Genomic DNA, 13,883 nt, shown 5'->3' with positions numbered 1-13,883 from the left:
ACAAAGATTTATTTTGGTGTAAGCATTGCTAACCTTGTAAGGTGCTACTAAAAACAGAAAATATTACTTATAATTAAAGTTTTTATTGGTGCATTTTATTTATGAACAATTAAGTTTTTCTGCATGTACATTATAGTATATTCACCTTCCTAAGTGATTTCTTGTAGTTCAGAGTATTTTTATTTAAAAATAATGTTTCTATTTTAGTTGGTGGCCATTTATGAAGTTTTGAAGGATGATGAACGAAGGCAGAGGTGAGTGTTTATTTCTACTTTTGAATTAAGATGTTATAATTTGATGTCTCAGTTTATATAGGGAAAATTATCATATTAAACAGTTTATTATAAGTTAGTATTTCATTTTTGTTCCTTCCAAGAAATGCATTGTTTTTAAAATGTGTGTTTAGAGCAGAGTTAATTTATATTGAAAGTTCACTAGGTTGATTCAGTACTTACAGACTTTAGGATCATGAGTCAGAATGTTAGCAAGTCATGACTTCATTAAATAAGATTTTTAACAAGTGTCTAGGCCTTGGGAAATACAAATACCACTTGATTTCAAACATGTCAGTTCATTTTTGATATATCAATAATAGCTCCTATTTGTCGCCTAGTGGTCCTTTTTCTTTCCTTTTCCTTAAATGTTTTATAATTAGGCTGTTGATGATATTCAAATTATTATCATCTCTTGATGTTTCCTCACAAAATAATAAACCCAGTTTGTGAGTGAGAGAACAGACTTATATGAGCGTGTAGAAGATAGGAATGAAAGAAAAATATTTTCCTCTTTCTCCTATTTGTTTTGCCTCCTTACCTTCCTTTCTCTTCTCTTCCTTTGCTCTGTGATTCTGCTTTAAGGGTTAGTTAGTGGAGACAGCCTCTCACTTGGAGACTTCTCCATGCCTTCTTCAGAGGATTAGTAACATATTTATACAGCAGTTTATGCTGCCCGTGACCTAAGAGGAGACTGCAGAGAGGCCCCCTTTTTCTCCTTCAGACTGTGTGGAATGTAGACAATATCATGATGGGCTTCAAAGCTTTTTCAGTCAGACTTACAGTAAGAAATACATTTTACATCATGCCTCTGGACAGACCGACAGACAGACACATGAAACAAATTTCACAAAACACTTTTGAGTGAAACAGACTGATATTTTCTATTCTAGGCTAGTCTAGACTAAGTCATTTTTCTTTTTAAAACAATGCTAGTTGTGGTCAACTAAATCAATTTCGTGAGCCACTAGTAAGCCACAATCTACAGTTTGAATATTGCTCTACAGTAAAATAGTACCCTTAAAGAAAAAAGTATATTCGAGATTTTAGGCTAAGGCCAGCTAATATTCCTAAAGACAACCCCCCAAAATTATTCTATGTGACATTTTGAATCTTTCTTCAAATATATTATCTGGAATCATTCTATATCCTATAATGTTAGCTACCACTCTTGTTCTCATCCTAACTCTTTAATTTGAACACCTCAGTTTGGCAGATTGCAAAGCAAGGACTCAAGATATGCTCTCGAAGTGTTCTTTGCTTTATAACAAGGGCTGGCATTGGTCCAGATTCCGTAGCCAACATTCCTCTGGTTTGAGATAATCCATATAGTGTTGAAAGAGCCCTAGAAGTGTGTTGAAAGAAGTGTTGCTCACTCTATGCATATTTTCTAGTTGGTTTCTCTCACTGAACCCCAAGTTTTGTTTCACACATCAAGAATGTGTCTGTACAGATAGCTTTATTTAGTCTTCCTGCATCTTTGGCATTGGATTTTGTCTTCTTGCTTGCACTTTTCTTAAAAGTTAGTAAACTTTCTTTCAGTTACTCAGATTGTTTATCAATTTTCAGAACAAATCACTTCTTATTTATAAATTAATGTAGACTTATCTAACATTTTCTTCTTAGGATTTAGTTCCCTTTGCATTTATTTTAGAGTATGTTAGTAGGAAAAAAATGGATCTGACAGTTACACAAACAGCTTTAGTATTTATACCCCTTTGGGGACAAGTAACTCTTTGGTAGCTGGTTTTCCCTGAGGCAGAAGTCTTAACTAATCAATCTAAGAATCACTCCTCTAAAGCTTGTGCCTGGGGCAGGTGACCTATGAGTATTTAAACATATAGAAGAAATCATCTCTACAGACAATTACCTAATGTTTATAATTCCTTTAGGGGGAAGAAAAATGAGCATAGTCAGTTTTTATCTTCTACAAGATTGTCTTGCACTGGTATTTTAAAAAATGCTCTTTGGTATCACATTTATTATAAATATTGTTTAAATAAATGTTTTTAAATTCATGACCTTCCAGGAATTTGCAATCTGGAAAATTGTCATAGACATGTTTTCCTTTTTATTTCCCTTACAAATAATTGTGTTTTCACTAAAGTCAGGTGCATTCTTTAAATTTTGATAGAAAAGGGGTAACAATGGAATAAGTAACAAACTGGATAATATTTTTACTTTTTTAAGAAAAAGGCAAATTTTATTTTATCTTTTAAATAGCTTTATTTAGATAGAATTTGCTTACTATAGAAGTCACATATCCTAAGTACATAATTCACTTAATTTTTGTGAATTTATAGAGTTGTGCAAACCACCACAATCCAGTTTTAAAACACCTCGTCACTTCAAAACACTTCTTCAAGCTCATTTGCAAGCAATCCACACTCTGACCCCAGCCGTAACTTAATCTTTTTGTATCTATAAATTTATCTGTTCTAGACATTTCACATTAATGAGATCATGTAATATATGGTGTTTTGCAGCTGGCTTTCTGCTATCATAATGTTTTTGAAGTACATCCATATTGTAGCATATACCAATATTCATTCTTTTTTACTACTGAATAGTATTCCATCCACTACTTTTCTTTATCAGGAACTGGTAGACATTTAGTTTGTTTCCACTTTTTGGCTATAATGAATAATGTTGCCATGAACATTCAAACACAAGTCTTTGTGTGAACAGATGGTTTTCAGTTCTCTTGGGTAGATTCCTAGGAGTGCAGTTGTGAGTAAACTATGAAGCCTTTTTTCCTCCCAAAGGCAAAGACTACACTGTGAAAATAACATTTTTCTGATTAGTGTAAGGAAACCTAACATAGCAGCCCTTTAAATTCTTTAGTTAACTTGCTTATTTGGGGAAATAGCAGCTCAGCTGTGTTCTGACATAAATTTCTATGCAAGTGCCCTTCATGAACATTAGCTGAAATAAAGTACTAAGTAGACCCAGTCATTCGTTACACATATATACTGGAATGTGTATATTAGCATATTTATTTTGTTTACAGTCCATTATAAACTTCTAACCAATTTTCTTCTGCTAATGCAGTTGTGCAACTTCAGGTTTTTTTGTCAATTTATGGTACTAAATTTATAAAGGCTAAATGTATGTTTTCAGTTTACTAAATATAATTATGTTTTATTTACAAATCTAATGATGAAAACAATAGTTATTTCAGACTTAATCTGCCAAACTTTTACAGATCTATTACCTATTATTATATATTTGATTACAGTAGTATTTGAATAAAAATAAACATTAACCTGAGAATAAAAAATCTTAGTACTTTCCTCAATTAGGGGATAAAAAATATTTACTATATACAATATATAAAGAGCCATGTACCACAGTTTTTGGCACATATATTTTTTATAAAGGAGAGTAAGATGAATTAAATTAGAATTATTTTATGTTTATGATCTTGTACAATTTATTTATACTCTAAAGTTCAAAATTGGACCTTGGTGTTTATTGCTCTATTGTTTTAAGCTAATAGTCTAAACTTTGTATCATAGAAAATTCACACTTTAGACAATGTTAGAATCATTTACATATTTGTTTTCATAATATGTACACTTTCTATTATAGTTTCATAGATTATTTTATATTTCAAAATATGCTGTTTTAAATTTACATGATTTTTTTTCTACTGGTAATTTAAGTGTTTTTAGAATTATCTGCTTTCCAATGTTTATATTAGGCTGAAAATATATGATGAATTGTAGATTGTAGAATGGAACTCACTAATGATTATGTAACCATTATTTTAGGTCCATCATGTACATTTTAAGAAAATCAGACAAAGTAAACATATATTAGGCCATATGTTGGATGTGTAGAATGGATCAATTAATGTTTTAATTTTCAAGATAATGACTTTATCACATTTCCATGTGATTTTTTTGCATTAATGCTATTTTCATCATAGATTTACTTTTGTGTTTTCTTAGAACACGTTAATATGTGTGTACATTCTTAACCTGGTTTTAACTAAATGTTAACAGCAGTTTGTATGAGTTCAGTTACTACTGAACATTTTAAGTGTTACGTGTTAAATATAGAAAAACATACCATAGTGATACTTTAAATGTTATATGTTGTCAACACATTTTTCTTAAATAACTTATGAATATAGCGTCTATTTTTAAATATTTTTATTTTTTCAGTGTTTCAGAAAAGCAGTGATTTATCTTTTAACAGCATATATTCTAAAAAGTGAACTATAATAGACCCTATCTTCCCCTAAAATGGCCAAGTTGCGTGAACCATAATGTTCATTGATAGTAAAATCAATAGAGCATTGATTCTAAGCTTAATCCTTGGAGACTTTTGTTTAGAGTGGCAGACATAGCCTAATAAATATCTAGTTCTGGTTCATGTGTTCAGTGCATGAAGTTTTGCTGTCTTGAATTGGGCTGTACACTGAATATGATTTATTGTGGGTAGAAAATAGTAGCTGTTAAGAGACACATTGTATTTCAACAATTGTGATAAAATATTCAATATAAGATTCATAACTGTGAGTCCCACTGTGTTTTCTTTCAATACAGATCAAATTTAATACTTAGTAAACGCTCATAGGTAATAGTTCTGCTTTATTAGGTGCTCTTTATTAATAGCCACACTTTACATGAAGTTATTTCATGAGAGAGGTTGGCTAAAAATGATTTTTTATAGTCACCTTTTGTTCCTTTCAACAAATCTGAAGTAGAATTTAGATTTTGAATAAATTCAAGACTTAATATTCATTGAACTTTATTCAAATGTTGTAATCTTGTGTTATATCCCTTGAAACCTTTTTGCCAATCTCTAATTTAAAATAAGTCCATTTTTACAAAGATCTATTTAAATACAAATTTTTGAGGAAAGGAATAATATCTTTTGATGAAATCATCATTATGTTTTTGTATTCATGTTCAAGAAATGCTACAATATCGAAAAAGAATAAACATCAAAATTTTTATGATCCAACCACTATACAACCATACTTTAATTTGTAGACTCTTGGACACTATACTGTTGGCCTTTTAAGAGTTTGGTACTAATTAATGTCCTTTGCTCTGAAGATTAGCTATTCTGACATACCGCTATGATTAATAATTTAAGTTGATCTAAAAGTCAGGATTTTTAGATTTGCTAATAAATTTTTTAAAATTTCAAACAAGTATTTCCTACTAAAAAAAGAAGTTGCCTGTAATGAATCCTCTGCTTTTATTTTTTTAGCATATCTCCAAGGTATCAATTTAATAACTATCAAAGTAGCTACTGCAGTTGTTGCATTTAAATTGATTTACATGTCAAGACTGGCAGTTTAGCAGCTGCGCTATTATTCTTAGATCGGTCAATTTACTTGAGAAAAACCTACTACTGAGTTCTACTGACCTGCCTGACAATATAGGCCCTATTTCTATTCCTGTAATTAGGCCTGCGACTAACTCAGAATATTTTTAATTAAAATATTTTGGTCACTGTGTTGCACCAAATTAGACCTTTCAAGTGAAGATTTAATTCTGGAATAGTGTGATTAGAATATTTAATGAGTTGTGTTCAACTAAGATTAACAGGTTGTGTATGTTGAATATACAGTGTATGTTTGTGACCATTTCGAGGTTTACAATCATAAATGTTACTCCTGATTTTTAATCTTAAAAGTATTTGCCTCAATAACTATCTGACAGGCAAATTTAAATTCAGTTGAAGTTTTACTATAAAGAAAAAGCTGATTTAAAAATCAGCTTTTTCTTTATTAGGAAAGCTTTTATTTTTGTTCTTCCCTTCTAGCAAGGCCAAAAATGAGTAAATTGCCACTTAAATGTTTACAAATAAACAATTTTATTGAGAAATCTGATATAAGCGTAGGTTGCTTTCACATCTGTTTCTAATTTGGCGATTTTTTAAATTCTCTAAAGAAATGTGAGCAATACAAAATTAAAAGATACTCATAGGCTTTTGCATCATTAAGAAACTTTGATAAAATAAGATACGTAACCATTTCAACCCTGAACCACACTACAGAGGTGGAAATAAAAACATTGACAAGAAAATTTATCCTGAATTTGATTCAATTAATGTATAATTCACGGCAATAAATAGAGCTCTTATCTTGACTTTTCTTCTACTGAGAGCCTTTTGTTGCTGACTTCTGCGAGGGGTCTTTACAGCAGACTGTGATAGAGGTAGACTGTATGGCTCCTTTAGTTTAGATGTCATTCCAGAAGTCACATCGTCCGGGTGCTATAAAGCACAAGAGCTGGTATCCACAGTAAGATAAGTACTGTGTACTCTTTGTGAAGACTGTGTGACTGGACTGTCCTTACAGTGTTTTCAATTTATAGGCCCATTGTAATGCTAATAATTTACATAAATGTTATCTATTTGGAGAAATTCTTTTTCCTCTTTTTAAATACAGATACAAGTAAGTTTTTTATTTTTATTTCAAATTTTTCATGAAAAAACTGTTGTATTTGTTACTGTAGGTATGATGATATTCTAATCAATGGACTTCCAGATTGGCGACAGCCGGTATTCTACTACAGGCGGGTGAGAAAAATGAGCAATGCTGAGCTGGCATTACTTTTGTTCATTATTCTCACGGTGGGTCATTATGCTGTGGTGTGGTCAATCTACCTGGAAAAACAACTGGTAAGTGTTGGTAATAAATCAAATTATATAGCCTCCTTAATTTAAATGGAATTTCAAACATTTATTTTTCAACTGATGAAAATTTCAGTGCTTCTACAAACACTGCTCTAGTACTATAATAGATTTGTGCTCAGTATTTAGTGTTTGATATGTTTCTAAGTCAAGAAGAACCTAGGACATAAGAAGAAAATACCCTTTTAAAAACTTGGCATTGAGTATGTTATACAATTTTGTGAGACTCTGATATACAACCAAAAATTAGAAGGTAGAGCCTAGAGCCATGTTTTCTTCATTGTCACTTTCATATATGGAAGTATTTTCATGTAAAAATTATTTGAGAAATTTTTGTGTTACAGGCTCTTATATAAACAATTTTTTTACTTTAAAAGTTTTAAACTGAGACTCGAAATGAGTATAATCTTAGGATATCAGAAATCAGTTGGTTAAAAATTATTATATTTTTCTTTAATAAGCTATAACATAGTTTATTCTGCTATGGGTATTTATTTGTATGCTAAAGATAATCAAACATATTTGTCAGTATTCATGAATTAGCATCTGTTTACTCATTCTTTTTGAAGTGACATTATTAAAGTTGGATGAATGAGAAAAAGTAAGTGGAATGCTTTCTCTTCATAGAAAACTTGGATTGCCATGGAGATAGATGTGACTGACAGTGCTAAACTTCATGTGTGTTTAAGGACCGGATACCATGGCAACAGTTATTGTTAAAGATTGATGATTTTACTTAATCATGTTGGATCCTACATACATTTACATAAATGTTCCTCTGTAATGTTTACCCTTCACAGTAGATTCTTGAAAAACATTTGAAGAGTACATGTTAATGATAACCTGTAACCATAGTTCTTTCCACATTAAGGATGAACTGCTTAGTAGAAAAAAGAGAGAAAAGAAGAAAAAGACAGGTGGCAAGAGTGTGGATTTATCAAAACTTGGTGCTTCAGAAAAAAATGAAAGGTGGGAGCATATAAAAATTTTTCATAATTTGAAACTGTTTTAAAATCTTTCTTTAATGTGATTCAATTTCATATCCATTTCAGGTATGCTAACATTTGCATCTGCAGTAATAGAGATAAAAGACTAATAATGTGCCATATTTGTGAGACAAATTCTGATGTTAAGCAAAAGTTCTACAAGTTTTTTTCCTTGTAAAGTGTTAATATATACTTAAGTAATTATTCTTGCAGGATACCCTCAGGTTCTTGTAGTTTAAAATTTGTATGCTGAACTTTAGAAAGGAGTATTACTAGATGAGTCTATCCTTTAGTGTTTAGCTCAGGAGTGACTGACACTATGTGCAGAGGCAGTGATATGCAGTACACTCAGAAAGATACCACAATTTCTTCTATTGATTCATAGAAAGAAATAAAGGGTTTAAATAGTTCACACAGCAGGACAGGAACTGGATCAGTGTGAGATGGAGATCAGAGACTGTTCTGCCTGTCTTCTGTTCTGATGACATTGGTGAGTAATGCTTCAGTGAACTGCAAATGACATTAATTTTTATGTATTGGTTTGTTTATGCTATCATCTTCATATTTGCTTGTCAGCACTTGAGAATACTGTGATAATGTTTAGTCTTTTATAGCAGAAGTAATCATAAGATTTGAGAATTCATTTTTCAGAACTGATGAAAAGTTTAGGTTGGAAAAAGGTCTTTTGTTTCTTTATTTTTATAACTTGATTAGGAGTCTCCCAAAATCTTAGCCATCTCTTACTTGCTATACATATTGCATTTGCTGTAACTGTTGTATTTGTATGTCATGATACAATAAGTCAGAATAAATGATAACCATCCCAAATACATCATTGAAAAAAATTTGTTGTTGAAAGAGCCATTCAAAATAGAAATCATGATCTTTATAAAAATATTTTGTCTTCCAACTGTCTCTCTAAATTTTGCCTCTTTGCTTTTGTTTTCCCATTAGATTACTGATGAAACCACAGTGGCATGATTTGCTTCCATGCAAACTGGGGATTTGGTTTTGCCTTACACTAAAAGCGTTACCTCATCTAATCCAGGTAAAATGTACCTCTTTCATATATTTTACATGCTTTCACTTTAATTATTCATGAAATAATTCATGCCCATGTCTGCTCTCTGAATGCTGACGTACAGTGGAAGCTTCATAATAATGATTGAACTGAATACTGTTTTTTAAGTGTAAACCTAATTTAGAATAACTCTAAAATAATTTACATATCTAGTCCTATAACTCTTACATTGCTTTTAGGACACCTTAGAATTCCAAGGCACCAGAAGAAGGGGGGAAAATACTGTCTTTAGAACATATATAAAATCAAGAAAAATTTAATCAGCTGTTAGCATTTAAGGCATATTAAGTAAAAAAATGGGCTCAAATAGCTTGTCACCCATTATTTTAGTTGTATTTAAATATATAGTTTAAAAAGCTTTATATGGGCATTTAAATATGCAAAAATATAGTTTTCCATTCTATTTGTAATTTAAGTGAAGTGGGGGTATTCTGTCCTACATTGGTAATCAAATTTTCTGTACTAGTCTTGATCAAACAATAGAATGTAGATACATGTTATATTTCTATTGCAATCTCTATTTTTTTTATGGTTAGCATACCAAAGCATATTTTATTAAATTATTGCTTTGCTAATTTTAATTATTGCATCTGGTTAGAAAATTCCCAACACATAAACATAATATTTAAAAGTATAGATAATAACTTTGGTGTATAAATTTTAAGGTTCTTTGAAGTTGTAATTTTGGGAGAAAATGTTACATTTCAGGAAATAAATGTTTAGATAAAGCTAGAAAGACAGAAAATTTTTTCCCAGCTCTACCCACATTATTTTTCTTATATCAGAGCTGTTTTTCCTAATTGTTTAAGACAATGAGTGACTCCAACTTCCACATTTTATTCTCCTTTATTCTGTCATAACAAAAATTTTGTTGAAAATTTTTGAGTGAAAATGAACTAAAGATCACAAATGTGTTTCTTCCTAGCCTTTGAGAAATTATTTACCAGTCTTCTATCAAAATAGTTTATCTTAATATGTATTCCTTATAGAATCATATATTTTGGTTACAGTATAGAGAAAATTGAAGTATTTTTGATAATTTAAAAGCTTTTGTTTTTAAGTTATTTAGCATATTATATTGCTTATTTTAATAAAAATCCACAATTTTTATATGGTATATATGTAATACTGAACAAGAGAAAAGGAAAGCATAATTTGTCTTAACAGGTTTTTATGAGAAGATGTAACAGAAAAATATTTTAGGATATATTTTTGGTTTTGGTTTTGGTGTTTTTGAGTGCTTATATTTTGCCAGCTTTACAGTCTGTGTAAAGAAAAACCAAAGTGTAGATGAATTTAAATATATAGTCAAATGATATTATAAATAGAACATCACATAAAACATTAAACTGAAATACTCTTTTAATTTTAATCTTAGTCATCAGAAACAAAGTTTATTTGGTAAAATTAACGTATTTCTTTGTTAGCATTCAGGGTGATTTGCTAAAATAGAACCAATGTATATTAAGATGACTTAGATTTACAAGTTATTATTTTCAATTATTTGCCTATGGTATCTGGACCTAACAGATTGTTTTGCTCATCATAAATTTGTAGAAAACTTACAAAAATAAAAAATTTTACAAAAAATGCTTTACTTTCTTCAGAAACTCTGCTGTCTTAAACTGTTATATCAGTTTGACTTTTATAGTTTTCACTTGGTGGAACCTGTTGCCTTTCACTTTTGAGATGCAAATAATTGATTTTCAAAACCCGTGGAACTAATTTTTAATTTATGGTCTAATTATTTCCTGATAAAATGCATTTCAAGAAAAGATGAGTCAGTTTTTCTTTTCTTCAGACAACTACTTTGAGGATAAAAGATCAATTTTTCTCATGCTAACTAATGTAATATAGAAGATTGATACAAATTATAGTCATAATTATGAAAATATTTTAGATTGAGAAACATTGCTTATGTTTTCATAAATACCAACAAAGCAATATTGAATAGTTGCTGTTAGGATTAGATTTTTGTTTGTTCTTTTTTCAGTCTGCTGTGACTTTTATATTAATTTATCATGTATAAAATTGTATAATGTGAATATATATGCCTTATCTATACATTGACATTTTTATATCACACTTCTGTGAGATTTTCTTAAAATATTTATGAAATTTAAACAAAGCCCCTTTTACCTGAAGTAGACTGGATTGCTAATTGGTACATGGTCACAAAAGAGCCCTACTAGAACCCTAAATATAAAAATAATATACACAATCTTAAACATTACAAGCATGTACTTTATATTTGTTCACCACTCCTGTGATATAGGGCCATTATTTTATTTTTAAGTAGGAGTCTTTCTTGCATAAACCATACCTATAATCTTGGTTGCTTTAGGGACAAATTTTCACTTGACTTCTTTAAAGAAAAGTTAAACTAGACACTTATGAAGCAATGTAGTTGTATAATCCTTAGAGATTTTTTAGATCCCCTAGTCTTTCATTATTGACTTACATCTAGTTAACAGCATTTCAAGCAACTCTTTTGTTTAGCTTTCCAAAGCATCTACATGGTTTTCATAGAAACTATTCTCATTGTTTACTCACTTTTCATCTTTTTATCTAATATTTAATTGAATTAATATAATTACAATAACAAGTGTTACTGACACAAACAAGTTTAAGAGCTAACACAACTGGCTTTTCTGGTTTTGTGCATCCCTTGAATTTAATTTTATTAAAACTGAGCTGTGAATATTTTGGGTAAGTATATGTAGCTTTGGATAAGAAGGAGGGTCCAAGCCAAAAGTAGACATTTAGAGACTTCCAGCAAATGGCCTTCACACTAGCAGAATCTCTACCCAAATTTTATCCTTGTCATATCAACAGCTCTTCATCTTCAACTTTTTTTCTCTCATTCTTTCTTTACCCATTCTTTTGTTACACCTCCCATACACATATGGTTAACCAGTAGGATTTGGAAAAGTAGCAGTTCTGGCTCACCTTATGCTCCTAAATTCACTATTTTAGCATCTAAGATTCCTAAGAACATTCATTGCTTGATTAATTTATTGTTTACTTCAAGTATTTTCTATGTGCCTTCCCAATAAAATTACAAATGAGAATTGTTATGTCAGTATTTGATATATAAAGCTTCTTTTCGTTATACAGTTAGGAAAACAGATTAGCCGATTCAATAAAAATTTATTAAACATCAGAACAAGACACTGTAAGGGTTTATATATGGGGATGACTGTCTTCTAGGACTTTAGAGTCAAATGGAGGTTATAGCACATGAGTTAAAATAGTAATACAGAATGGTATATAAGCTTCACATATGTAGTATAAACAATGACTTCTGTAAATGTTCAGACAAAGAAGATTGTCTCTATTTAGGATGGCAAAGGAAAACTAAAAAGAGCCGCCAAATGAATTGAGTCATGAAAGATAGTTAAGACCCTTGACAATGAACCTGCCCACTTTGTGTATTAGGTAGTATACAAAAATACTTTCATAGGTACAGTAATTCCCCTATAATCATACTGTGTTAAGGCTGTAAGAAGCCTAAAGAAGACATTATACAATTCCTTTTAAAAAACACACAAAAGATATCACACAGCCAATTACTCATCTAAGACTACATCCTCGGTCTTCAGATTCTGTATATAGCCATTTAGGAATTTATGCTCTAATAGCTAAAACTGATGTGACAGATCTATACATCATGAAGTTTATTGGTAAGACAGCAAAGTATTTTCACCACACACATCTGTCAAAGATAGGTATATATTGTAGGGAGCAGAAGAGTTAGAGTACATTGTGGGCAGAATTTTACTCAAAGTGGTTCCATGATCAGGCTGGGTAGAGATAAAAGTATACCTTTGATAGTTACCTGCTTTTTGAGAAGTTTCTTCTTACTTCCAATACAGGCATTTTGTTCCTTTGCTCTGAAAAAGATATTGGAAGAATAGTAAGAACTGGTGGATTAGAAGAATGAGTTCAAAGAACTGAAAACTATTATACCATCATATATGTTAAATATTTGATAATGTTAATTATCAGACATCTCCCAGATTGGAAAACATCCAAGGAAAAGATATATAGATGATATTTATTTAGCAAAATGTATGCCTCGTATCATTCATAAGCAGAAAAGTAAAGGTCAAATTAGAAACAAAAGAAAAAATGTGGAGAGTGTTTACAAATTGACAAATAGATGGAAGGTTAGTGTGTGTACAGAGTGGTGCAAGGACATTACAGAGGAGTGAAATGTGTGATTTTATGCACAGGAGTAGAGAAACCCGAAGAAATGAAATGTGTCTAGATAGCTAAGAAAGCAAAAGGATTGTTTAACAGAAGACATAGAATATAAATTAGAATATAATAAGGAGCTTGGACTATATAAAGAGAGGCCTTATGTGCTTTGGACCTAGAATTTAATTTCAACATTAAAAATATAGCTCTAGTGGCACTTTCTTATCTTACCAGTCTGTTTCTGTTTTCATGGTAGTTTTGAAGGGCGTACATATTCTCTTAGAATCTGATTAAATCAGTCTTTTGTGTTGGCTGTATTCAGCCTGTAACCCCAAGAAATTTTTCTAACTTCTAAACTGCCATTGGATATTTTTAAATTGATCATATATATTCTGAAAAATATTCATAGCCATGAAAGTAGCAAATAATTTAGGAACTATAACCAATGCTATGTGCATATTTTCAGTTTAACTCTTAAAACCTAGTTTATTTTTCATTGTCCATTTGAGTTGGAGTCTCACATATTTGAGCCCATAATAATTTAGATTCTTAATGTGATTAATTCCTCATACAAAATCAGTAAGTGCCAAATGTTCCAAATGATTACCAATCTAGATCATAGTTTGTTCATAGTTCTCTACATTTTCTAAGATGAAACAGGTCTTAAGTATTCTGTATTTATTTACT

General features: G+C 30.5%; 1 protein-coding gene across 2 annotated transcripts in view; it reads left to right on the top strand.

Annotated features, from left to right (window-relative positions):
- DNAJC1 (DnaJ heat shock protein family (Hsp40) member C1) overlaps nt 1-13,883 on the top strand; it is a 263,953-nt gene that overhangs the window by 94,045 nt on the left and 156,025 nt on the right. For both annotated transcript variants that reach the window (XM_053654764.1, XM_053654765.1), the window contains exons 3-6: nt 208-254; nt 6,752-6,917; nt 7,801-7,898; nt 8,870-8,963. In XM_053654764.1, coding sequence (XP_053510739.1) covers nt 208-254; nt 6,752-6,917; nt 7,801-7,898; nt 8,870-8,963 — 405 coding nt within the window. The remainder of the gene's footprint in view (nt 1-207; nt 255-6,751; nt 6,918-7,800; nt 7,899-8,869; nt 8,964-13,883) is intronic.

This window comes from Artibeus jamaicensis, unplaced genomic scaffold (genome assembly GCF_021234435.1).
Source record: "Artibeus jamaicensis isolate MK-2021 breed Jamaican fruit bat unplaced genomic scaffold, CSHL_Jam_final contig_867, whole genome shotgun sequence".
NCBI lineage: Eukaryota > Metazoa > Chordata > Mammalia > Chiroptera > Phyllostomidae > Artibeus > Artibeus jamaicensis.
Note: the sequence above shows the minus strand (reverse complement) of the source record. Positions and strands in the feature narration are given on the sequence as shown.